The sequence below is a fragment of the Talpa occidentalis genome, unplaced genomic scaffold, assembly GCF_014898055.3.
Source record: "Talpa occidentalis isolate TD23 unplaced genomic scaffold, MPIMG_talOcc4v2.1 talOcc4.9, whole genome shotgun sequence".
NCBI classification, from domain to species: Eukaryota; Metazoa; Chordata; class Mammalia; order Eulipotyphla; family Talpidae; genus Talpa; species Talpa occidentalis.
In genome coordinates this window covers 35,918,822-35,943,853 of record NW_023605305.1, presented here as the reverse complement: position 1 = coordinate 35,943,853, position 25,032 = coordinate 35,918,822, and the positions used below count along the sequence as shown (strand labels likewise).

Genomic DNA, 25,032 nt, shown 5'->3' with positions numbered 1-25,032 from the left:
TAAATTAAATTCATCTTAATCTTTTTAGGTTGATTATTCTAGACCTTCAGCAAAACACAGGAAAATAGCTACTTCATTTCGTGACACTTCTCTCAAAGATATTTTAGTGCTAGCATGCTCTCTTCTAAAAGAGGTAAGTTATTTTAAAATGTAATATTGTAGTTAGAATACTTAGGAAATTTAAGTTCCAAAAAATTTTCAAATGAATCTCTGTTGCTCCTTAAACCCTCTTCTGCCCTTTGAAGAATTATTGTGGGCATTTTAAGTTTAGTACAGGGGAGTTGCACAAATATGTAAGAAGTTTCACAATCTTCACTTTTATTTACTAAGTATATGGTAAAGTAAAATTTGAAGAGAATTTAATTTAATCTGTGTTTAGGTAAACTTTCATTATCTTTCTGCTGTGGATTATTTCAAAAACTGAGACTTCAGTCCTTGTCTGTGTTACCCATATTTTAGTAATGTGCAGATTAAACTCTGAAATGACAGTATGTTTTCCTTCTTCATAAACTATCAATAGTTTTTATAGTTAAATAAAGATAGTTGACTTTAATAATAGTCTATTCTGGTTGTGTCAGAAGGGATATTTTGAGGACAAGGGGATGAGGGTTGTTCTGCAGAAGCTCATGTGTGCCCTTTCATGTCAAATCAACTCTGAAAATCTTGTTAACTGAATATAGATCCTTTATGCATGAGATTACTCAACTTTTTCTTGAAGAATGTTATATTTTCAATTTGTTCTAAGCAGCCTTCGAACTAATGAATTCCATACACTTATGCATTTGTATTGTATAAAATATTTTTCCTAAAATTAACTTTTATAACTTTAGAAGGCAACCTACAATTTGCAGTTAAATGTAAAAGGTTTTATAAAATTAATTCAAAAAGTCTATTTTTGTTGATAGTGGGTCTATAGTTTTTTCTAATATATACCACAACATAACTTTGCAAGCATTTTTCTTTGCTAATTTTAATTTGGCATCAAAATATTAATAAATGAGGTGACAGTTTATTTACTGACATATTTCATTTTGTTTAACTTGATTTTGAACTTTTTTCAGGTGTTGGCCAATCCTTTAAATCTTCAAGATCAAGATCAACAAAATCTAGTAATGCAGGTCTTAAAATTAGTCCTTAACTGCCTTAACTTTGACTTCATTGGTAGTTCAGCAGATGAATCTGCAGATGATCTTTGTACAGTGCAGATTCCAACAACCTGGAGAACAAGTAAGAAAAAGTTTAGTTTGAGGGATAGCCATCATAAAAGGCACAGGATTATGCAACTTATGTGCAATTCTCTGTAGCTCATAATAGGCGATTACTTCAACCCCAGGTAGCTACAAAAGTCCAATATCAAAATATGTTTTCCCCAGTTCATATCATAATGTCTACATTTTGATTTTGGTAAAAAGGAAAGACAGCTCTAGAATTTGGAAGGGAAAATGAAGATTTCTATTTTGAAACTTTCAGTAAAACACAGTGTGAGAGAATATAATATTTGGCAAGAGAGAGAAGCATAATTTTTGAAGTTACAAAGAGAATGAATTATAGTAACTGACTTAGCATAATAGAATTGCAACTTACTTTCTTACAGAGAGGGATACTAAAAAAAGAACTGGCTGATTTGTTCTCACATTTATAAATCCTTTAGTGTATTGTCAAAGTCAGAAGTGGGGGGTATATGCCAAAAGGCAAAAGGTCTGTATTCTACACAAATTTTGAAAGGTCTTCTCTACCACCTATGCAGCTAGGATTCTGACAGCTTTTCCTTCGTTTCCCTGTCTGACTCCCTCTTGCTTTCAAAGACCAGACTGGCTTTCCTCAAGAAATTAAACTGGAGAACTTTCACATTCAAGGATATCAGATATAGTAGCAGAACCCCATATTTTGTGAAAACTTCTAATATGGAAATCGGAGTTGAAAGCAATTAAATGGAACTTAGTAATTTGACTGTGATTATTGCATGGACCTGTATATGTAACACACATAGGTGAATTGTACAATGTGAATATAAACACACATACATCCAAAATCGGAAAATTTGAATAAGACTGTTGGGTTGTATCAATGTGGTTTCATGACTGTGACCTGCTGTTATTATGCAAGAACATACCTTTGGGGGAAACTGGTTAAAGGGTACATAGGCTTTGTCTGTATTTTTTCTTGCAACTGTATGAGACTCTAATTATCTCAATAAGTTTTTTGAGAAATGGAGAGTTAATTGGCCCAGAGACATAGTGAAGTGAAGAAGTAAATTTCAAAAAGGCATAATTAATATCCCTAGAGAGAAAAGATAATACACCCTTGAAAAAAGAGAGCATATTTTTTTTAAAAAAAATGTTTTTTGAAGAAGTTCCAAATTTGAAAGACAATTGCCAAAATAAAGCATTCAATGAAAGAGTCAAAAGATAAAACTAAGGAAAAAATACAAGAATATTAGAGCCTGACACTTGAGATTCTGGCATCAGGGGTTTGAAAAGGAGAGGAGAAAAAAAGGATTAGGATCGAGAATGGTATTAGACTTCTCAACAGCAACACTGGAAGCTAGAAGACGATGAATTGATATCCTCAGACTTTCAAACTTGACTGAAATTTTCAAATATAATATATAATAAAGACTTTTGCAGACATGTAAATCCTCTTGGAGTTTATCCCCTATGTACTTGATATACAAGGCAAAAAAGTGGAAGGTGTGGGGTTTGGGAAACGGTAGCTTCAATACCAGGTGACAAGACATAAAAATGAGACATATAATTATTTAACAATCTTGGAAACAGCCAGTCCAAGTTTAAGGCTCTGGGAAGTAGGGGTGGGTGTCTGAAAGTGATAGGTTACTTGATACTATTGATCATATGGAAAATGGCATGGAGAACATTTTGCAAAGCTGTCAGCATTTGGAAAGTATTGGTGGCAGACAGATATACCACTGAACACAAAGAAGATGCTATGGTTAAGTTCATAGAGTGTTAGGAATGTAGTACAGTCACAGCTGCTCTTCCACTAAACTGTTAACATTATTTATGCAGTCATAATCAGTATAAACTTAAAGTTGATTTAATCCCAACTTGTAGTAGTAGAAGTATTTCTGAGAGAGGATGGATTACCGAGAGAGTGGTAAGGGTGGCATGGTAAGTGATTAGACTGCTTAAGTCACATATACTCTTAACAGGAATTCACTTGATATCTAAAGTAAAACAACCAAATAAAGAAACAGTAGGATAGCATGTTATTTGGAGACATGTAAATTTAGCTAAGAATTGAAAGGTAGTTGGAATGAGATAGGGTGCAACTTTATTACATGATTTTTAGTATTGTATGCTTTTTTGATACTATTTGAATTTTTAAATATTTATATTACTTTAATGTTCTAATATGAATGGAATATCAATAGTAAGAAGATTCTCCCACTAAGATCTGTATATGTTAGATAGAAATAAAGAACATCTTAGCTAATTAATTTCTATATATTAATTTCATCTTTCAAAGACAAATGGCTAAGAATTAAGATAGAGTTGAGCTTGACTGGAAAGAGTGACCACATTGCAGACATCTTAAAATTCTTGATTTGTGTGCTAGTTTTGCTATGTTAAGATTACTGAAATGAAAGTAATGGTATTAGAAAGTAATTTTTTTTTTCCAGTTTTCCTGGAACCAGAAACACTGGATCTTTTCTTCAATTTGTATCATTCACTTCCCCCACTACTATCACAGTTAGTAAGTACAAATCATTTGTTATTTCATTAAAATATTACCTTTGATCATTATTTGAGGGTGGTATATATTTACTTTAAATATTCTATTTATATTCTTGATTGAGTTTACCTCTCACCGAAATTCTTACATCTTCTAGGATGTGTAGTGTTTAAGCTCTTTGTCAGATTCTGTTTATAGTCAACACTGCATTCCATTTCACAGGTAGACCAATAAATACTGATTTAGCTCCTGCCCAAAGCTAAGATAACCTACCAACCTTCAAATATAACTTCTTTCTTCTCAGCCTCACCCTTCTTCTTGGTCTTGATCCAGTTATCTGCCACCTCTCCTACCTTCATTCTCTGACCCTCTAATTTCTCAGCCATGCCTAACTCCATGACTTCGGCTTCACAGACCCATCAATTATCTCCAAATGAGAAACAGTGGGATCTGCTCATTTAATTTAGTGCTCATCACTCTAGTTGTTTATATTTTTTTGAATCAAGTTCTGTTGTATGCTTAAAAAAATCTTGAAATTCCTGGGTTATCGTGAATTTAAAGCTCTCTACCCTATTTTTTCTTGGACTCTTAAGAGAGATCAGACTTGATTGAAAAAAGAAAGAAAAAGTTGTTAGTTTAATATCTATGCTTATAGTGGTAAAGTTGGGAAATTCTAATATGACCATTTACTGAAAAAGATGTTCCAGATTTTAAGTGTGTATTAGTGGTCTGTTTGTTTAGATATGTTATGGCCATATTCACATAAATACTCCCTTTTAAAAACAAAAATCCCTGCTCTTCAATTGGCAGTTTTAAGATGGTAGGTTTTTTTTTTGTTTGTTTTTGTTTTCCATTGAGGCATTTTATTTCCACATGTGTTTTACACCCCTAGAAAAAGAATCCCAGGATTTTCCCTCCTGTGTGTTTTCGTCTTGCTTCTTCATGGTCCATGATGCCAGCTGAGGTTGTCAGTACAATGAAACCAAACTGACGAGATGGAAGCAGATTATTCTGCCATTTTTCTAGATCTTTGAGTTGCACATCAAATCTGGGGCTGATCACTCCACACTTGTTTAACCTGCCTGTGAGGTTCACAACAGTTTTCCCAGCTCTGTGATCATCAGTGATTTCAAATTCGCCAATGTAACCATGCTTCATCATCACAGTTAGAAACCGGATGATAACTTTGGACACGGTCTAATAAGAACCTGGCGTTTGCCTCTCTTTTCGGCATTGTTGATGCTCTTGAGGGCATCAGCCAGGACACTCATGAGCACCATTATGGCGGCACGGAAAAATGGCAGAAAGAGTAAGATGGTAGTTTTTAAAACTGGCTTTCACAGGGTACCCTTTTTTCCAGGTAGTGCTACAGAGCTTCAACCTCCTGCTTTTCAACCAGAATCGTCTTATTTTTAGTTGTTTAAAAAGCATGGTTTCATGAAAATTATGTTTTGAGGTATAAAACAAAAGAGCTAGTTTTTAAAAACTTTTAAAAACAAGGTGGAAAACAACTGGTTCATGAGGAAGTAATATTTGTTGGATATGTGCTATTGTAAGGTGCTTATCTCATTCTTCCTCAAAGTATCCTTTCAGGTAAACAGTATCATCACTGGGCATCTACCCTGACTTTCTCCAGAGCAGCAAAATAAATATTGGTGTTGAAAACCAAACACAGGTTTTTTTGACACCAAAACCCTGGATATTTTTTGATTTAGTAATGATTCCTAAACCTTATAAAATTCAGGATTTCCTTAGGAAGCTTTTTGTTTTATTTGGTTTTGGTTTTGAATAGTAACAGTGGTAGCAAACTGGTGAATATCTAGGCAGGGCTTTCTCTGATTTTTGTTTGTGTTCTCAACCTTGCCAAGAGAACCTTGCCAAGTGTGCAAAACTCCTAATTGATATATTTAAATATTGATGACTTTTTTTTTAAAAGTAAGTAAGCAAACATATGGTTCAAGTTGCCAAATTGGGGCCTCTCTTTTAGTGGGACCATTGACTTATTAAGGACCAAGATTGTGAAATGGTCATGCAAGACATTAAACTGTAGGACGATAACAAGGTCCCAAGTGCTCTGTAGGAATTTCAGAGTGGGACCATTGACTTACTAAGGACCAAGATTGTGAAATGGTCATGCAAGACATTAAACTGTAGGACGATAACAAGGTCCCAAGTGCTCTGTAGGAATTCCAATAGTCTCTAAAACTTTTTTGGCAGTATTTTCCAAGATAGTAATGAATGGTGTGAGTAACTTGTTTATTAACAAATAAATTTGGTATACATGCTAGATTCAATAAAGTTACAGGATTTTTATTCTCTGGCAGGCTACCACAGTGCATAAGTGGAGTATTTGCCAAATATGTTTCTTTTTGGTAGAGCACCTACTTCACTGATTTGAGAACATAACTGAGCATCAGAGCCACTGGGAGACTTTTGAGTATATGCGTGCTCAGGCTCTTGTTCTGGCATACTTAATAATAAGTGAAGGAGTATAGACTAGACGTGGGAATTTTAGTGGTGGAGGGAAAGGGTTGTGGGTAGTAGTGGCAGTTTATGATATCCAGTATTTTTGAATTTTATACTGTTTTTTATCATTAAAATTGAAAAAAAAGTTTTTTTTAATCTAAAGACTAGCGTTCCCTACATGTGACTGTAGCTACTTTTATAATCAAAGTGAACTTTGTTTCTGTTTTTAGGCACTTTCATGTTTAGTTCAGTTTGCATCTACAAGAAGGTCTTTATTTAGCAGTCCTGAACGTGCCAAGTACCTTGGTAATTTAATTAATGGCGTAAAAAGGATTCTTGAAAACCCTCAGGTATTTATAAAGTCATTTAATTAATATTTAGCATTTGGAAATACAGTTTTTCTACTAATATGTGTATATCTTATTATGCTTCTACTTCTTACCATTATTTTGTATGTCTTTGCACTTAAATTACTGAAGTGATTAATTCAGCATTATATCTGCCTTCTGAACTAGAAGACTTAATATAAATATGAATGTTAATATTGGAAGAAGTGGCTTTAAATTGTGAAATATTGTCTTTTGCCCTCTTGTGGACAAATACAACTTTGTAGATTTAAAAATATACATGAACTGCTAAGCTTTAGTGGCAGTATTTATTTCAAAAGAATTGCAAAGCCATTATTAATTAGTGATTTTAAGTGGCTAGATAAAATATTTGGTTTCACTTTAGTTTTTGGTTTTAAATATCTGTGATAAAGCTACAGATTTTAAAAGGCAAAACGATTTAAGGAGGTTTGTCTAAATTTCTTGGTAATTAATAACTTTTGAGGGAACATATCTGTGTAATAGAAAATGTGCTTACTTTATAAAAGCAATTATTTATGCAAATTATTCTTAGGTGTATTTTAGGTGTGCATTTGTTTCATCTTTTCAATGTTAGCATAGCTGAAATTTACATTTTGTTGGTAAGTGGGATTTTACTAGTATACTTAAAAATTTTTGGTTGTTTAATTCACTGTCATCAACTATATGGAAGATAATATGCTAACATTAGATAATTCTTTTGATTTTCCAACATCCTCATGTTGATGTTTCATAGCTGTAAAAGTTAGTTTGCCATTATATTATTTCAGAATTATAAACTTGTATTAAAAGATCTATGAGTACAAAATACGTTTCTGTAATTTGACTGTAATTTAGACACTATTTCATGTTCTTTCATGGATTGTATATGAATGAAACATCCTAGAAACTCTTTTGATAATACTCAGCTACTGTGGAAAGTTCTCAAACTGTAGAGATATTCAGACATATGCCCAGTTTTCAAGGAGCTTGCAGACAACTGGGGTTACCTTTCCTCCTTTCTCTTTGCTGATTTCTGTTTATGCCATGGTACAAACATACACAAGCATAAATGCACGTAAAAATATTTTTTTTGTTTAACATAATGGGTTCCCAAACTTACTCATGAGGTGCAAAGCTTCTTCCAAAGCCTACACTTTGGAATCCTTATTTTAATCACTGATGACTACATTAAACTCTGCAGGAATCATTTGTTTCTTTCATTGATGTCTAATTGACAAAAAGTACCATAAGTACCCATGAAAACTGACAGACTTAATAAAATATTCTTGATAATTTATTGGTGGTATAATGGATCATTAGCTTGCTTTGTTTTCATATATTAAAAAAAATCTTTTTTTTCCCTCATAATTTAGGGTTTGTCTGATCCAGGTAATTATCATGAATTTTGCCGGTTTTTGGCTCGTTTAAAGACAAATTATCAGCTGGGAGAATTAGTTATGGTGAAGGAATATCCTGAAGTTATCAGATTGATTGCTAATTTTACCATTACTAGCCTACAGGTAAATACAAGTAGGTAATTGATGTTAAATTATAGACAGTTTTAAAACAATTTTATGGTAAGGTTAGCTTGGGATTTTTAAAACATCTCTTAGAGTACTTTGTTAAATATCTTCATTGTAAGACTTTAGGTTTAAAAAGTTGATAGCAAAACATACTTTTTATAATAAAAACTTAGGGGCCATCTAAATATCTAAGAATCTAAGAATAAATTGAGACATTGTGGTAAAACCTATGTGAAGAAATAAAAGAACTTTATTGCACAGATTTTTTAAAAATCTTTATATATGTTTGGAGGAGGTTTTGAAACTATTTACCATGATATCAATTCTGAACAAAAATATTTATGGAAAGAAGATTAGAAGAAAATATAGTAACAATTTAATAGTGAACATCCTTGGGTGGTAGAATAATAAGAGAATATTGCTTTCTTTTTTATACTTTTTGCATTGACAACATTTTCTATGTTAAGTGTTCATTGGTTATGTAATGAGAATAAAAGTTAATTTGAAATGTATGTTTAGTAATTTTACTTTTGTAATTTTTATTCTAGGACAATGTCAATTTAACTAACTTTTGCTTTATTCCTTTGTAGCATTGGGAATTTGCCCCCAACAGTGTTCATTATTTATTAACTCTGTGGCAGAGGATGGTAGCTTCTGTTCCTTTTGTGAAATCGACTGAACCCCACTTATTAGACACTTATGCACCAGAAATCACAAAGGCCTTTATCACTTCTCGTTTGGAATCTGTTGCCATAGTTGTGAGGTATTGAAAAGCTAAATGTTTCTGCTGTATTTTCATTGTGGAATTTTAAATAATTGATATGTAATATACTTACTGTAAAATTCACCCTCTTTAGTGTACAGGTCTATAAGTTCTGGAAGGTGCATACTGTTGTGTGTATTACAATCAAGAAGGAGAACATTTCCATCATCCCAAAAAGTTATTTTGGGTCACTTTGAAGTCTCCCCTTTCCACTATTTCGGTCTGGTAATTACTAATCTATTTTGTTTCCTTAGTTTTGGCCTCTTCCAGATGTTGTGTAAATCAAGTTATACAGTATTCTTTTTTTGTCATTTATGAATAAAATCTTCTATAAATGTTCCTATACATATTTCTGTATGAAATAAGTTTTTATTTTTGGTAAATACCTAGATGTGAGATTCTTGGGTTGCATGAAAGTGCATGTTTTTCCTTATAAGAAACTGCTAAACTGTTTTCCAAAGTGACTGTATCATTTTGCATTCCCACCAGCAATATACCAAAGATCTAATTGCTCTGCATCTTCACCAGCACTTGATACTCTATGTTTTTAAAAATTTTAGTCATTTTAATAGGTATGTAGTAGTACCTCATCTTTATGTGTTTACCATTTATATGTAATCTGGCAAAACCTGCCAAATATATTGCCCAATTTTTTAAAATTGAGTTATTTTCCCATATTGAGATTTGAGAGGCTCATTTTTTTTTAAAGATTTATTTATTGTTCATGCATACAAGAACTGAGGTATAGGCCAGAGGTGTGGAGGGTGAGAAGATTCACCAGAGACAGAGTGGGGAACAGAACAGGCAGAATGACTGAAATACACTGCTGAGGGGAGTAGCAGGCGAGACAGGAAAGGTCTGTGGTGCCATGTGGGTAGCTCCCTGGCCAGCCAGGTATTGAACTCATACTGCAGAGGCTGCGGATAGCTTCACAGTGCTGTACGTAACCCCTTGCACCACCAGGGAGGCCCTCATATATTTTTGTTACAAGTCTTTGTATCATATATGTTTTGTAGATATTATCTCCCAAGTTTATAACTTCCCTTTTCATTTCATTAACAGTCTTTCAAAGAGCAGAAGTTTTAAAGTTTAATGAAGTCTAACTTATCTTTTATTCTTTCTTCTAAGAGTTTTATAGTTTTAAAATTTATGTTTAGGTCTATTATTCATTCTAAAGTAATCTTTGTATATGATATGAGTTAAGGCTCTAGTGGTTGTTGTTTGTTTATTTTAACATCAAATAATCTATTATTCCAACACCATTTGTAGAAAAAACTATCATTTCCTCTCTTGAATTACTATAAACTATTTTCAAAAATTAATTCATTGACCACATATGTGAGCTTCCATTTCTGGACTCTGTTCTCAGTTTATGTGTTTCTCCACTGTCAATACTCTATCTTGATTACTGTACTGATTACTTGATTACTGATTATATGTTTTGAAATTAGGTAATGCCCTTGGTTTTCATTGTTCCAGAATTGTTTTTGCTTTCTTTCACTTTTTTCATGAAAATTTTAGAATCTGCTTGTCAATATATACAAAAAACTATTTTGGGATTTTGACGGGGATTGAATTAAATTTGTAGGCTAATTTGAGAGAATTGACATCTCAGCAATATTGAACCTTCCCATCAATGAGCATATCTATCTTTTAATTTATTTAGCTCTTCTGTGATTTCTTTAATCAGTGTTCCATAGTATTCAGCCTTCAGCTCTTAAATTAGATTTAGCTGCTATTTTTTCTTTCTTTATCCCTCTATAAGGTACTGCTCTTTTAAATTTCAGTTTCTAGTTGTTCATTGCAAATATATAGGAATACAGTTGCATATTGACCTTGTATGCCATGATCTTTGTAAACTCACCTATTTAGTGTTTTCTTTGGTATTCTTTATCTACGTAGTCATGTTATCTTCAAATATAAGATGCTTTTTTTTTTTAAGATTTATTTATCTATTTGTTTATATAAGCACTGGGTACAGTCAGAAATGCGGGAGGGTGAGAGAATTCACCAGAGCCAGAGTGGGGAGCAGCACAGGCATATTGATGAAGTACACTGCTGAGGGGAGCAGCGGGTGCAGCAGGAGAGGTCTGCATGCCATGTGGGACCCTCGCTCGCTGCCAGGGATCAAACTGGTGCTGCAGAGGCTGCGGGCAGCTTCACAGTCCAGCGCTCAACCGCTGCGCCACCTGGGAGACCCAATATAAGATGCTTTAATCCATTTTTTGAACCTGTTTCCTTCCCCCCCTCTCTCTTAAACTCAGAGCCCTCGGGATATTTCCTGATGTCCACTGGTTTTTGAAAGTGTACTTGATCAAATTGTATGCTTTGTAATGTCCAGTACTTGTTTTATTGTTTTGACTTTGCTACACATAATTCTATTGAATTTCTTTCATATTGTTGACAATGACTGCATTTCTACTTTTATAATATTTCATGCTGTGGACTCACCACAGCTTCTTGATTCAGTCTTCCATCAGTGGCTATTTAGGCTCTTTTCCATGTCCTACCTATTGTAAAGAATGCTTATTTGAATATTATGAAACATAAGGGTCTTTGTGTTGATGGTTTTATGTTTGGATGTATGCCTGAGTGGATCGTTGGATCAGACAGTATTTCCATTTTCAACTTTTTAAGGTAAGTCCAGATCACTTTCCATAATGGCTGCACCAGTTTACATTCCCATCAACAATGCAGTAGGGTTCCTTTTCCTCTGCAACCTCTTCAAAACTTGTTGAAGGTATTTTTAATACCTTTAATACCTTTAATATGTAATTGCCACATATTTTTAATATGTGCCTTTCTCATGGGTGTGAAATGGTATGTCATTGTGGTTTTAATCTGCATCTCTCTTATTAGAAGTGACAGTGAACGTTTTTTCAATATATTTTGTCCTTTGGATATCCTCTTAGTGAATTATCTGTTAATATCTGCTGCCCAGTAATTGGGTTGTTTTTATTTTTATTGTTGAATTGTATAATTTTTTTTATATACCTAGAATATTAATCCCTTATCAGTTGTTTAGTGTAAATATTTTACCCCATTCAATAAATTGTCTTTTTAATTGTCTTGTATTTTCCTTCATTGTATAGAAGCTTTTCAACTTGAGGTAATCCCAATTGTTTCTTTTTGTTTTTAATTCCCTTGCCATAGCGGTCAAGTTACCAAAAATATCTTTTATCACTGATATCACATTTTCTTCTAAGTGTTTTATTTTTGCAGTTTTGTTACCTAATTTTTTGATCTATTTGGAGGTTTTTTTTTTTGTTTGTGAGCTAATGAGTGATGCAGTTTCATTCTTTTACAGGTTTTTTTTTTTTTTTCAGTTTTCCCAGTACAATGTATTAAAGGGATTATCTTCCCCCAATTTTATTTATATATTTTATTTATATTTTTAAGATTTATTTATTTATGCATACAACAGCTGGGGCACAAGCCAGAGATATGGGGGGGTGAAAAGATTCACCAGAGACAGAGTGGGGAACAGAACAGGCAGACTGACTGAAATACATTGCTGAGGGGAGCAGCAGGCGAGTCAGGAAAGGTCTGCTACACCATGTGGGCTTCTCCCTGGCCGGCCGGGGATCGAAGTTGTGCTGCAGATTGCTTCATAGTGCGGTGCTTAACCCCTTGCGCCACTAGGGATGCCCCTGTCTTCCCCCAATTTTATGGTCACAGCTGTAATATAGATTTGGTGCTGGTATGTATGTAATTTAATTCTGATCTTTCAGTTCTATTCCTTTGTATCTGTTTTTATGTCAATACCATATTGTTTTTAGGACTTTATAATAACATTTGAAGTCAGGTAATATGATACCTCTTTTTGCTCCTTTTTTGCTCCAGGTTTCTTATGCAATTCAAAAAGGCTTTTGTGGTTCCATATGAATTTTTTTTCTCAATTTCTTTGAAAAATGTTGGTGCTATTTTGAGGGGGGTTGCATTAAATTTATATATCATTTTAGGTAGATAGTCATTTTGAGTACATTGATTCTCCCCATCCATGAACATGGGCTATCATTCCATCTCTTTTGTCAAAATCAAAGTCCTTTAGTAATATCTTGTAGTTTTCTTTGTATAGATCTTTTGCCTCCTTATTTAGGTTGCTTTCAAGATATTTAGTTTTTTAAAGCAACTACAAATGGAGCTGTATTCTTAATTTCATTTACTTTTTGTTCATAGTCTATATATAAAAATTATATGGATTTTTCTGTTTATTTTGTAACCTGACACTACCATAGTCATTTATTGTTTCTTCAAAGTTTGATGGAATTTTTAGAATTTTCTCTGTATTATATAGCATCTGTAAATAGTGATATTTTCACTTCTTTTTTTGTAATGTGATTTCCCTTTATTTCCTGTGTTTGTCTGATAGCTCTAGTGAAAATCTGTAATAAGTTAAACAGAAATGATGATAATAGACATCCCTGTCTTGTATGCAATCTTACGGGAAAAGCCTTTTGAATTTTTTTTTTTTTTTGACCTTCTTTCGTTGTTATTCGTCCCTCTGAGGTTCTGGCTTTAGGATTCCTTGTAGTATTTTTTGGAGTGGGGGTTTAGTCGTAATGAAATTCCAGAGTTTCTGTTTGTCTGGGAAGGTCCTTATTCTTTCTTCATAGAGGAAGGAGAGCTTTGCAGGATAGAGTATTCTTGGTTGGCATCTGTTTTCTTGGAGTCTGTTGACTATGTCCCTCCACTCTCTCCTTGCCCGTAGTGTTTCTTCAGAGAAGTCTGATGTCAGCCTGATTGGTTTTCCTTTGAATGTTATCTGTTTCTTCCCTCTTGTCAGCTTCATTATTTTTTCCTTGTCCTGGATTCTTGGGAGCTTTACTATTATGTGTCTTGCTGTGTTTTTCCTTTCGTCGTGGAAGTTTGGTGTTCTTCTTGCTTCTTGTATATCAATTTTCAGCCCCTTCTTCACATTTGGGAAGTTCTCTTCAATTATCTCCTGGAATATTTTCTCTGTTTCTACATCTCTCTCCTCTCCTTCTGGAATTCCTATAACTCTTATATTTCCTCTCCTCATGGAGTCAGATAGTTCTCGAAGTCTTTCTTTGTTCTTTTTTCTTCGTACTTCTCTTTCCTTTTCTGTTTTGGTTCTTTTTATTTCTGTGTCTTCAAGAGTACTTATTCGTTCTTCCATTTCATCTATTCTGCTTTCATTGCTTTTCCCAGAGTTCTTTAGTTCCTCCATTAATTCTTTGATTTCCTGCGTTTCTTTTACTTCCCTCTTTAGGGACTCAATTTCATTCTTCTGACCATTGTTTTCCCTCTTTAGGGACTCAATTTCCTTCTTCTGATCATTGTTTTCCTTTATGAGTTCTGTCATTTTTTTAATCATGGCAATTTTAAATTCTCTTTCTGGAAGGCTCAGAAGTTCTTCCAAGTTACTGTCGTTGCAATCTGGGGGGTAGTTTTCTTTTTGTGGTGTGCTTTTTTCCTGAGGAGTTGTTAGGTTGCGTGTGGTTCTTCTACTCCCTACTGTCTGTTTTCTAATTTGTCGTATGCATTGGGACACTGTGTTGCTGGGACTGGCCGGCATCTTGGGTGAGCTTCTCTGCTCTCCTCTGGTTCCTCCGGGAGCCATCTGTCAGTTTCAAGCAGTCTTTACTGAAGAAAGGTCCCTGTTCTAAAATGCCGATGTGGGGACACACTCCCCTGGGTGCCTGGTCTGCTCCGGCGATGGGTTCCCGCTCCCCCTCTGGGTTTGGACTGCAGGCCAGAAGGGGCCTGGCGTGGGCGAGCTTCCCCGCTCACCTCTGGCTCCTGAGGGAGCCTTCTGCATGCAGTCTTTCCTGAAGAAATATCCCTGTTCTAAAATGGCGATGCGGGACACACTCCCTGCGCGTCCGGTCTCAGGCACACTCTTCTGCGTGCCCGGTCTGCCCCGGCTGTGGGTGCCCACTCCCCCTGTGGGCTCAGACTGCTGGTCTGAAGGGGCCTGGGGTGGGCTAACTTCCCAGCTGGCCACGGGTTCCTCCAGGAGCCTTCTGCAGGTTTCAAGAAAGGTCCCTGTTCTATGGGGTGTTAGTGACTTTTTTCTGGTCGCTAGGTGGCGCCAGAGATCTCTCCTAGTCCGTGGGGGGCTGTTTTCTTCACCCCGTGGGACAGGGAACAGAGCGGGAATGGTAGGGAAAACCTCAACGGCTTTGGGGTGCTGTGTCTGCCTTGTGCCCCACCAACGTGGAGGACCCACGCTCCGAATTTTGTGCCCCGGGTCTCAGTTCCAAAGCCCTCAGGTCCAGGACCGGGCTGTAGCAGCAATGGCGCCTTTTGCACCCTGCTCCCGTATCCGGGCGCCTGGTTTCTGATTACTCAGTGAGGGACTTTCACCTCAGTGTGGGCCCCGGCGCGTCTCCCCGCAAGCCTAGGTCACAGGCGCGGGGACCTGGGCAGCCGCGATCCTGATCCGCGTTTGCTTTTCAAGCTAGCTGCTTTTCCGCGCAAGCTTACCGGCAGGCCCGGGGCTGTGTGCAGGTCTACTCTGGGGGTCTCTGCTGCTCTCTAATGGCGCCCGGAGCCTTTCGCTCACCGCAGCGGCGAATCCTGCAGGGTTCTCCACAGCTCCTGTTCACGGGGTGTGGTGGCTGAAATAGTTCCTTTCCACTCACAGTCCCGCTTGCTGCGTAGTTTGTTCTTGTTGGTCATTTTAGTTTGTTTTTTTTCCTCCTCTCTGCCGGTCGGAGAGTGCCGACTTTGTGGGTGGGGGAGGGGAGCAGGGTTCTGCGCTTTCCTCCCTTCTAGTCTTCTTTTATGGCAACTTTCTTCTTCGGGTAGTTTGCTGGAGTCGACCGTTTATCTTCCGTGTCCCAGTTCTCACTGGGACCTGCCGCTTTTCCTCCCTATTAACTTTTTTTAATGGGAGATCTTACTCGCAGCGTCTCCTCGCCGCCATGTTGCTCCGCCCTCTCTGTTGAATTTTTTTTTTTACCATCAAGTATTACATTGGTGGTTTGTTTGTGATATATGTGTCCTTTACAGTGAGGTAGTTTCCCGTCTTGTTTAGAATTTTTTATCATAAATCAATGCTGAATCTTATCAAATGCTTTTGCTCAGTCTGTTAACATTATTAAGTTTGCTTGTCTTTGTCGATGCATTTCTTGTAAACAAGAGAAGGTTGGACTTTGTTTTGAAATTCTTTAAGCTACACTATATCATTTTACCAAGAGTTCAGGTCATTTATGTTTATATGGTTATTATTGAGACCTAAGCTGTAATTGCCATTTTTGTTATGTTTTTGTTTTTTGTTTAGTTTTGTCCCATCTTTACTTTTTGAGGGCTCCCTGGTTTGTTTAAATTCCATTTCTGCTGTCTTATGTATTAGTTTTTATAGTTCTTATTTGAGTTTTCTACTGAGGTTAATACATGATGGGCTATTTCTAGACCTCCTGGATGGTCTACACTTGACTCATTCTAATAGGCCATATTGTTAACTTTCCTTTTCCACTTCCATATTAAGTGATTTAGATGTTTGTTGCTTTGATATTTGTTCTGTTCTTAATGATAACCCCTTTAGTTTCTTTCATGTGTGGCTTGGTGTTGATGAATTCTTTATGTTTTTACTTTTTAGTGAAGCACCTTATTCTACTTTTTGTCCTGAATGTGAACCTTGTCAGGGGAAGGATTCTGGACTGCAGTCCAGCATTCCAACTAGTCCCGTCGTGTTTATAATGTTTCTACTGAAAAGTTCACTGATTGATGTTACTTTATAGGTTACCCTTTTGATCTTGTTGTTTTTAATATTCATCTTTGTCACTGGTTTTGAACACTTTTATTATTATGTCTTGTGGTGTGTCTGTCTGATATCACTTTGTTTAGAACTCATTTGGCCTCTTGCATAAGAACATCTGTTTTTTTCTGCGATTCAGATGATTTGCAGTAATTTCTTTAAATAAATTTTCTGCGCCATTATCTCTTCTTCTTCCAGGGGTCTCATTATGCAGATGTTATTTCTCTTTAACTTCTTCCAAATGGCTCTTGCACTGCTTCCATTTAAAAAAATATTATTTTTCTTTTTAGCTCTTCTGCCCATTTTTTTTACTGGGTTATTTACTTTGTTTTTGTTGAGTTTAGTCAGCTCTTTGTAGCGCTCATCAGCTCTTGTCAGCTTTTTTGTGATCAGTCCCTTATCATTAGTATTGTGTGCAAAAATTTTCTCCCAGTCGTGAGGTGTCTGTTTTGTTAATGTTTCTTTTGCTCTATGGAAGCTCTTTAATTTGGTGTAGTCCCAGCTTTATTTTTTATCCTTTCCTTAAATATCTTATTCTTTTCTTCTTTATCCTTTCATTCACTATCTTTGCTTTGGGTGATATGTCTTTAAATATGTTACTGAGGTGTGTGTCATGTACTGTTTCGCCTATATTTTCTTCTATATATTTTATGGTTTCAATTCTTATATCTAGTTATTAAATCCCTTTTTAGTTGGTTTTTGTGCATGGTCTGAGGTAGTAGTCAAGCTTCATTCTTTTGCATATAGCAACCCAGTTTTCCCAGCACCATTTATTTAACAAACAAACTTTCTGTGCTCCATTGCCTATTCTTTGCTCCTTTGTCAAAGATGAGTTGACCGTGAATCTGTGGGTTTATTTTTGGGTTTTCTATTCTGTTCCATTGGTTTGTGTGTCTGTTCTTACACTTCTCCAAAGAGGAAAAGCAAATGGCCAACAGGCATATGAAAAAAATGTTCATCATCACTTGTAATCAGGGCAATGCAAATCAAAACCACAACGAGATATCATCTTACACCAGTGAGAATGGCACATATTAAAAAAACTAGCAACAACAAATGTTGGTGAGGATGTGAAGAAAAAGGAACTCTCCTGCACTGCTGGTGGGAATACAAACTGGCCCAACCACTATGGAAAACTGTGGAGGTTCCTCAAGCTGCTAAAAATGGAGCTTCCATAAGATCCAGCAATGGCACTCCTAGGTATCTACTCATAGGACACAAAAACATTAATCCAAAGGGACACCTGTACCCCTATATTTATTGCAGCACTATAATAGGTAAGCTGTGGAAACAATCCAAATGCCCAAAAATAGATGACTGGATCAAGAAGATGTGGTACATATGCACAATGGAATATTACTCAGCAATCAAAAAAAGATAAACTCATGCCATTTGCAGCAACATGGATGGAGCTAGAAGGGATCATGTTTAGTGAAATAAGCCAGAAAGGAAAAAAAAAATATATCGGATAGATTCACTTATAGGAGGAATGTAGAGGTTCCAAATAAGGGATGGGGGGGGACAGTAATTATAGTGAAATCAAAATCAACAGACAGCTATAAACCAGTGACATTCTGCATGGGGCGAGTAGGGAGCAGGATCAAAACAAGGATGGGAAGAGCACAAGGGACCATGGTAATGGTTCACAGGTGATCGGGTGGTGGGAATTTCACGGGGACTACAACTGAGATGAAAACACATACATTGTACAAAACTGAAAAAGGAAATAAAAATATATAAAATAATAAAAAATTTTCTTTACATTGTTCTATTTGTTTATTCTTCGGCATTTATATATTGAGCTTATTGTTTCTGTCTGCTGTGCTAGGCCTAAATGTATTTTTCACATTCCATTTTGATGTTTCTTAGCTGTTACTTCTTTTTCTTTCTCATTGAAGTAAAGTTAACTTTCATTATCATTGGTATTTTGAAAGTGTAGAATCCCCTCCCCCTGCTTCAGGTATTATCATTGTACTGAATCCTTCACCAAATCACCCATAGTCCACCACTATAGTTCATTGTTCTCCTTTACTTCTTTGTTGTCACCCTTCCCCTCCTCCTCTGGATGTTTCTTTTTTTTTTTTAAGATTTATTTATTTATGCATACAAGAATTGGGGTACAGGCCAGAGGTGTGGGGTGGGGGGGTGAGAGGATTCACCAGAGACACAGTGGGAAGCAGAACAGACAGATCTACTGAAATACACTGCTAAGGGGAGTAGCAGGCGAGACAGGAGAGGTCTGCTGAGCTGTGTGGTCACCTCCCTGGCCTGGGATCTAACTCTGCAGAAGCTGTGGATTGCTTCATAGTGCTGTGTCTTAATCCCTTGGGCCACCAGGGAGACCCTGGATATTTCAGTTTTATAGTCAAGTTTCAAGGGTTAGTTTTTAAGATTGTTTGGTTTCTCTGTATTCCACATATAAGTAACACATCTGTATGTCTTTCTCCTCACTTACTTTACTTAGAATTATCTCTTCTGGCTTTAGCCATGTTGCTGCAAAAGGCATGTGCTTATCTTTTTTGATTGATGAGTAATTTTCCTTTGTGTGTGTGTACTATTCTGGGTCACTTAGTTTGTTTCCAGTTTGCCTATTGTAAATAGTGCTTCGATAAACATGAAAACGCCTATTTCTTTTCAAATTTGTAAATTTAAAATTTGGGGGGTACATGCTAGGAGTAGAATTACTAGGTTGTATGGCAGATCCATTTTTAATCTTTTGAGATACCTTATACTGCTTTATGCAGGGCCTCCACCAGTCTGCATTTCTTTCAATGGTGTAGAAGGGCTCTTCTCATTTCTCTACATTCCCATCAGCACTTGTTTTTTCTGGTCTTTTCTATATGGGATTTTCTCATAGATGTGAGGTGGCATCTTTTTGTGATCTGATCTGCATTTCCCTGATAATAATAATAATTATAAGTGTCAAACATTTTTTTCATGTGCCTCTTGTCCTTCTGTGTCTATTCTTTGGAGAAATGTCTGTCTAGCACCTCTGCCCATTTTTTGATTGGCTTATTTGTTTTCTTTTTGTTGAGTTTTATATGACTTCTTAATATTCAATATTAGTCCCTTGTCAGATGTATGATGTACAAATATTTTCTCTTATTCAGTAGGGTTTCTTTTCATTTAGTTATTATTTCTTGCACTGTGCAAAAGATTTTTAATATAGCTCCAGCTATTTATGTGTTTCTTCAGTGTATTTTAAGGTCAGGTCTTATATCACATTTGTTTATCAATTTTGAATTGTTTGAATTTATTTTTGTGAAATAGTGGTCTAACATCATTCTTTTGAATGTGGCTATCCACATTTTCCATCACCATTTATTGAAGAGACTATCCTTGTTCCAGTGTATGTTTTTCCCTTTACCATATGTAACTGTCCATATAGATGTGGTTTTACTTGTGGGCTGTCAATTCTATTTCATTGGCCTTTATGTCTGTTTTTGTTGTTGTACCACACTTGTTTTAATTATTTTTGCTTTATAATACAGTTTGAAGTCAAAGTGTTATTCCTTTATATTTTTTGTTAAAATTGCTGTGACTTTTGGGGGTCTTTTGTGATTTCATATGAGTTCATTAATATTTCAGTTCTTTGAAGAATACCATTGAGATTTTTATTGGGGTTGTACTGAATCTGTAAATTGCTTTGGATGAGATGATTATTTTGACAATATTATTTCTTCTAATCCATGACCAAGGAATATATTTTCATTTCTTTATGTCTTCTGTTTCTTTTATCAGTATTTTATGGTTTTCCTTGTGTATGTCCTTCACCTACTTTGTTAAGTGTGCTCATAGGGAATTACTTTGTTTTGGTGAGATTGTAAATGGGATTGCTTTCTTAATTTCTTCTTCTAGCTTATTGTTTGCATATAGGAAGGCAACTGTGTGTTAATTTTGTAACCTGCCACTTTTCTGAACTGGTTTATTGTTTTATTAGTTTTTCCATGGAGTCCTTAAGGTTCTCTATGTATATTACCATATCATCTGTAACTAATGATAGTTTTACTTCATCTTTCCTAATTTGGATTCCTTTTATAGAGTTCTCTCTTTTCTAATCACTCTAGCTAGGACTTGAGAGTGGACATCTTTGTCTTGTACCAGATGTTACTGAAAGAGCTTCTAATTTTTCACCATTGAGCACGATTTAGCTGTGGGTTTTGACACATATGGCTTTTTTTTTTCTTTTTTTTTTATTGTTATATTCCCCATACAATTGCAGCCCCCCCATTCTGACCCCAATCCCTCCCTCCGCCCCCGCCCCCCTAAAAGTGTCTCTGGTTCATAGTTTTTTGTTGATTTTGATTTTCACTTCCTTATAGTTATTCATTTTCCTGGTCCCTTATTTAAGTATTCTAGATTCCTGCTATGAGTGAGACCATCCGGTATTTTTCTTTTTCTTTTTGGCTTATTTCGCTGAGCGTGATCCCTTCCAGCGCCATCCATGTTGCTGCAAATTGCATGTGTTTATCTTTTTTGAATGCTGAGTAATATTCCATGGTATATATGTGCCACATCTTCTTGATCCAGTCATCTATTTTTGGGCATTTGGGTTGTTTCCAAAGCTTAGCTATTGTAAACAGTGCTGCTATAAACATAGGGGTGCAAGTGTTCTTTGGAATTGATGTTTCTGTGTCCTTTGGGTAAATACCTAGGAGTGGAATTGCTGGATCATATGGAAGCTCTATGTTTAGTAGGTCCAGAAATCTCCACACAGCTTTCCACAGTGGTTGGACCAGTTTGCACTCCCACCAACAGTGCAGAAGAGTTCCTTTTTCTCCACACCCTCGCCAACATTTGTTGTTGCTAGTTTTTTTAATATGTGCCATTCTCACTGGTGTAAGATGGTATCTCATGGTAGTTTTGATTTGCATTTCCCTGATGACAAGTGATGTTGAACATTTTTTCATATGCCTGTTGGCCATTTGCATTTCCTCTTCAGAGATGTTTCTTTTTAGCTCTTCTGCCCATTTTTGGACTGGATTATTTTCTTTGTTGTTGTTGAGTCTCATCAGCTCTTTGCAGATTTTTGTGATCAGTCCTTTATCATTAGTGTTGGGTGCAAAAATGTTCTCCCAGTTGGTGGGGTTTCTCTTTGTTTTTGTTATTGTCTCTTTTGCTGTGCAGAAGCTCTTTAATTTGATGTAGTCCCAGCTGTTTATCTTTGCCTTCACTATCACTGCTTTGGGTGATGTGTCTGTAAAGATGTCTTTGATGTGCAAATCACGTAGTGTTTCGCCTATATTTCCTTCTATGTATTTTATGGTTTCAGGTCTTATGTCTAGTTCTTTAATCCATTTTGAGTTGATTTTTGTGACACATATGGCTTTTAATGAGTTAATATTTGTACCATCTATCCCCACGTTTTCAAGGGTTTCCATCATAAAAGGATGGTGAATCTAGCTGCCTTGTATTTTCTTTATTTTTATACTTTTGCTGTCTTATATCCTCCATTCTTTTTATGAGTTTTATAAACATTGTTAGAACTGTTACCCTGAACTCTTCTTCAGTCATATCTAAAATTCTGCTGGATAGAGACTCTTCTCCAGCATTTGTGTGTGTGCTTCTTTCTCCTCCTTTATAACTGTTTGTGGGCTGTGAGGGGATAGACTTTCAGCCTTAGTCTGTACCTTTTGAAGTAAGTGGGGGATTGTTACCAGCAAGGGGTAATAAGTATAAAAAATAGACTGGGGCAGTAAGTAATAAACACCTCCAGTAAACTCAAGAATTTAAGCTTCCTACTGTGCTGTGGTTACCAGAGATGTGTGGTGGGGATCCACAGTGATCCCCTCTTCTAGGCCAGCTTCTCAATTTTAGTTTTTCTCACAGGTTTGTGTCTGTTTCCACATTAGGCTATTTTTAAGCAATAGGTGTACTGTTAGGCATGGACTGGTGTTTCTGTTGGATCACAGTTCTCTTTTTTAGTTCAGAACCTTATCCTGGGTTGTTCATTCATGTTAGTGACAGGTGCTTGAACTCCAGTTGTTCAAGTATTCCTTGTATGTAGTGGGGGCTGGCAAGTGTTTTGAATAACTTTCACCTAGGGTTTGCCAGTAGCCTTTTCTATGGGGTCGTCCTAACTTTTCCCTGCCAATCAAGCTCCATCTGTTCTATATGGAGAGACTTGGGCTCAGATCCAGTAATCCCTGCTCTGCATCCTCCCACTGTATTGCACCCTCCTTTCTGTGTGCCAGCACTTCATTATCTAGTGCAGTTCTGGGTCTCAGGAGTCCCTCTTGTTGGTTTTGCTGAGTCAGCAACTATAGGGGACTTTGCACAGCAGCCACACTTCCTTCTTGAGAGTTCTTCTCCCCTGCTAACCCTTGTAAACTAAGTTCACTTAAAATTTTACTTTCCCATTTCTGCCAGACCTTTACTACTAGTGAGTGCTGTGGTGGTCCATTTTTTTCTCAAGGTTGGGTTTTTTTTTTTGTTGTTTGTTTTTTACTGCAATATGATTTTGGGTATATGGAGGAGGCAATTCTGGAGTTTTCACTCTGCTGCCATCTTGATGGTGTATATATGAAGTCATTATTTCTTAACTTCAAATGTGTCTTGTATTTCTTTATCCATCATGAAATTTTTAGTTCACATAAATAAAGTTTATTTGTGGTGAATAAAAGTATTTTGTATTCTAATTTCATGTACAAATTTATTCTTATATATTTGCAGAGATAATTTAGATGATCCACTGGATGATACTGCTACTGTGTTTCAGCAGTTGGAGCAGTTGTGCACTGTTAGCAGATGTGAATATGAAAAGACATGTACTCTTCTTGTACAGTTGTTTGACCAAGATGCACAGAACTACCAAAAGCTTTTACATTCAGCTTCTGGGATACCTATGGACATGGCAATTCAGGAAGGTCGGTAAATTTTATGTGATTATTAGATATTATCATAAATTTTAAGTAACTCCATTAATTATTTTATGTAATTTTACTGCACATTATTTTTATATACTTTCCCAATTCCTGGTCCATTGATTTTTATCAATCTTCTGTATATTTTGTGTCTTGGTGGTTAATTTTGTGTTCTCCTTTATAAGTTTGTAGGAGATATATCTCTCTGAAATCAGTATCAGAAAAACTGGTAATTAACACACTTAACTATAAACTATTTATGCAATGTTTTCTTCTTTGCTATAGTTGACTGAAAATTCAGAGCCTATTTTTATCCAGTAAATATAAGACCTCAGGGTGGTTTTGCATTTGTGTATTAACCTTCACATTAACTTTATTATTATGTTTCAGTTCCTTAAATTTGTTATTATTTTTCTTTAATCCTTTATTGAAAGAAGGTCATTCTATATATCCCTTTAACTCAATTTAGGAGAAGAACAGTGAATGAAATAAATACATTTTCCAATTATTAGAATTATGAGAATGGAACTGCCTCTATAGCTTTCAATAGTCAAACTTTAATTATAGTTACATAATGTGTATTTTTTTCTTTCAACACATTTGTTTCCTTTATCTCTTTTTAGAAAGTGAGCAGTGAGGGTTGATGGTCAAATTTAGTTTCAGTGATTTCCCATCTAAACTCTTAAAAAATTCTTTAAGAGTATTCTTTATGTTAATATAATGTTTTCCTACATTATTATTTTTTTTTTCCCATTGGCTCAGTACTGCTTAGGGGCTAGATTGTGATTAGTTAACCTTCTGCACTTTATTATCTCATTCTCATTATTTATAAATTAAATAGGCAGGGACCAATTTTTTTTGGCAGCGTTTAGTCTTTTCATGATTGATTTCTTCTTTAAGTAGAGCTGTGAAAATTGTTAAATATTAGATGCCATAGGGTATTTACTTATATGGAGACATAGTGACTAGCAGTAACAAATACCCTCAGATAGCTTAAAGACTACATCAATACCAATATCTTTGCTGCTCTATTTTTCCTTGTTCCAGCAGAAAATATTTGCAATCTTGAATTTTGTACTTATCAATCGATGCCTTTTCTTCATTGTTTTATTGCACATAGCATATATTCTGAAAATAATGTTAACGCTGTGTATTTGTGAGCTTCATACAAATGGGATTGTGCTATATTTATTCTTCTATAACTTGCTTTGTTATTTTTTCTTAGAATTGAATTTATGAGAATTCATTGTGATGTTTGTAGCTATAGTTCTTTCATTTGTATTGCCACTATTGTGTTGGTTGAATATCACAATTTGTATATTTTCTTATGAGTGGTATTTGTGTTTTCTCTGTGTTTTTCTAATGCAGTAAATGCTGCTATAAAGATTATGTAGTTATGTATAGTTATTACATAGTAAGTTTTAGTAAATAATGTCAACTTAGTTTATGAATTATATACTACCTCCCTTTACATCCTGCCCACCCTGATCTAGACCTCACCAATACCTCATGTTAGTTTTAAATCTTTCCTAGACTGTAATATACCCCATAGACATTGTATTTCTTACTTCCATGATTGTTAATGAAATTTAGGATTATTTTAGGATTAATGACTCTTGTGTCATTATTAACGATATATATGTTCATGACT

At 35.6% G+C, this 25,032-nt stretch overlaps 1 protein-coding gene and 1 pseudogene across 6 annotated transcripts in view; one reads left to right on the top strand and one right to left on the bottom strand.

The window, feature by feature from the left end:
- Positions 1-25,032, top strand: part of RANBP17 (RAN binding protein 17) — a 333,695-nt gene that overhangs the window by 35,535 nt on the left and 273,128 nt on the right. For all 6 annotated transcript variants that reach the window (XM_054691111.1, XM_054691110.1, XM_054691109.1 and 3 more), the window contains exons 6-12: positions 29-133; positions 1,062-1,227; positions 3,641-3,714; positions 6,390-6,509; positions 7,880-8,026; positions 8,620-8,792; positions 23,191-23,384. In XM_054691111.1, the coding sequence (XP_054547086.1) occupies positions 29-133; positions 1,062-1,227; positions 3,641-3,714; positions 6,390-6,509; positions 7,880-8,026; positions 8,620-8,792; positions 23,191-23,384 (979 nt within the window). The remainder of the gene's footprint in view (positions 1-28; positions 134-1,061; positions 1,228-3,640; positions 3,715-6,389; positions 6,510-7,879; positions 8,027-8,619; positions 8,793-23,190; positions 23,385-25,032) is intronic.
- On the bottom strand, positions 4,547-4,985 carry LOC119235521 (40S ribosomal protein S15a-like; annotated as a pseudogene).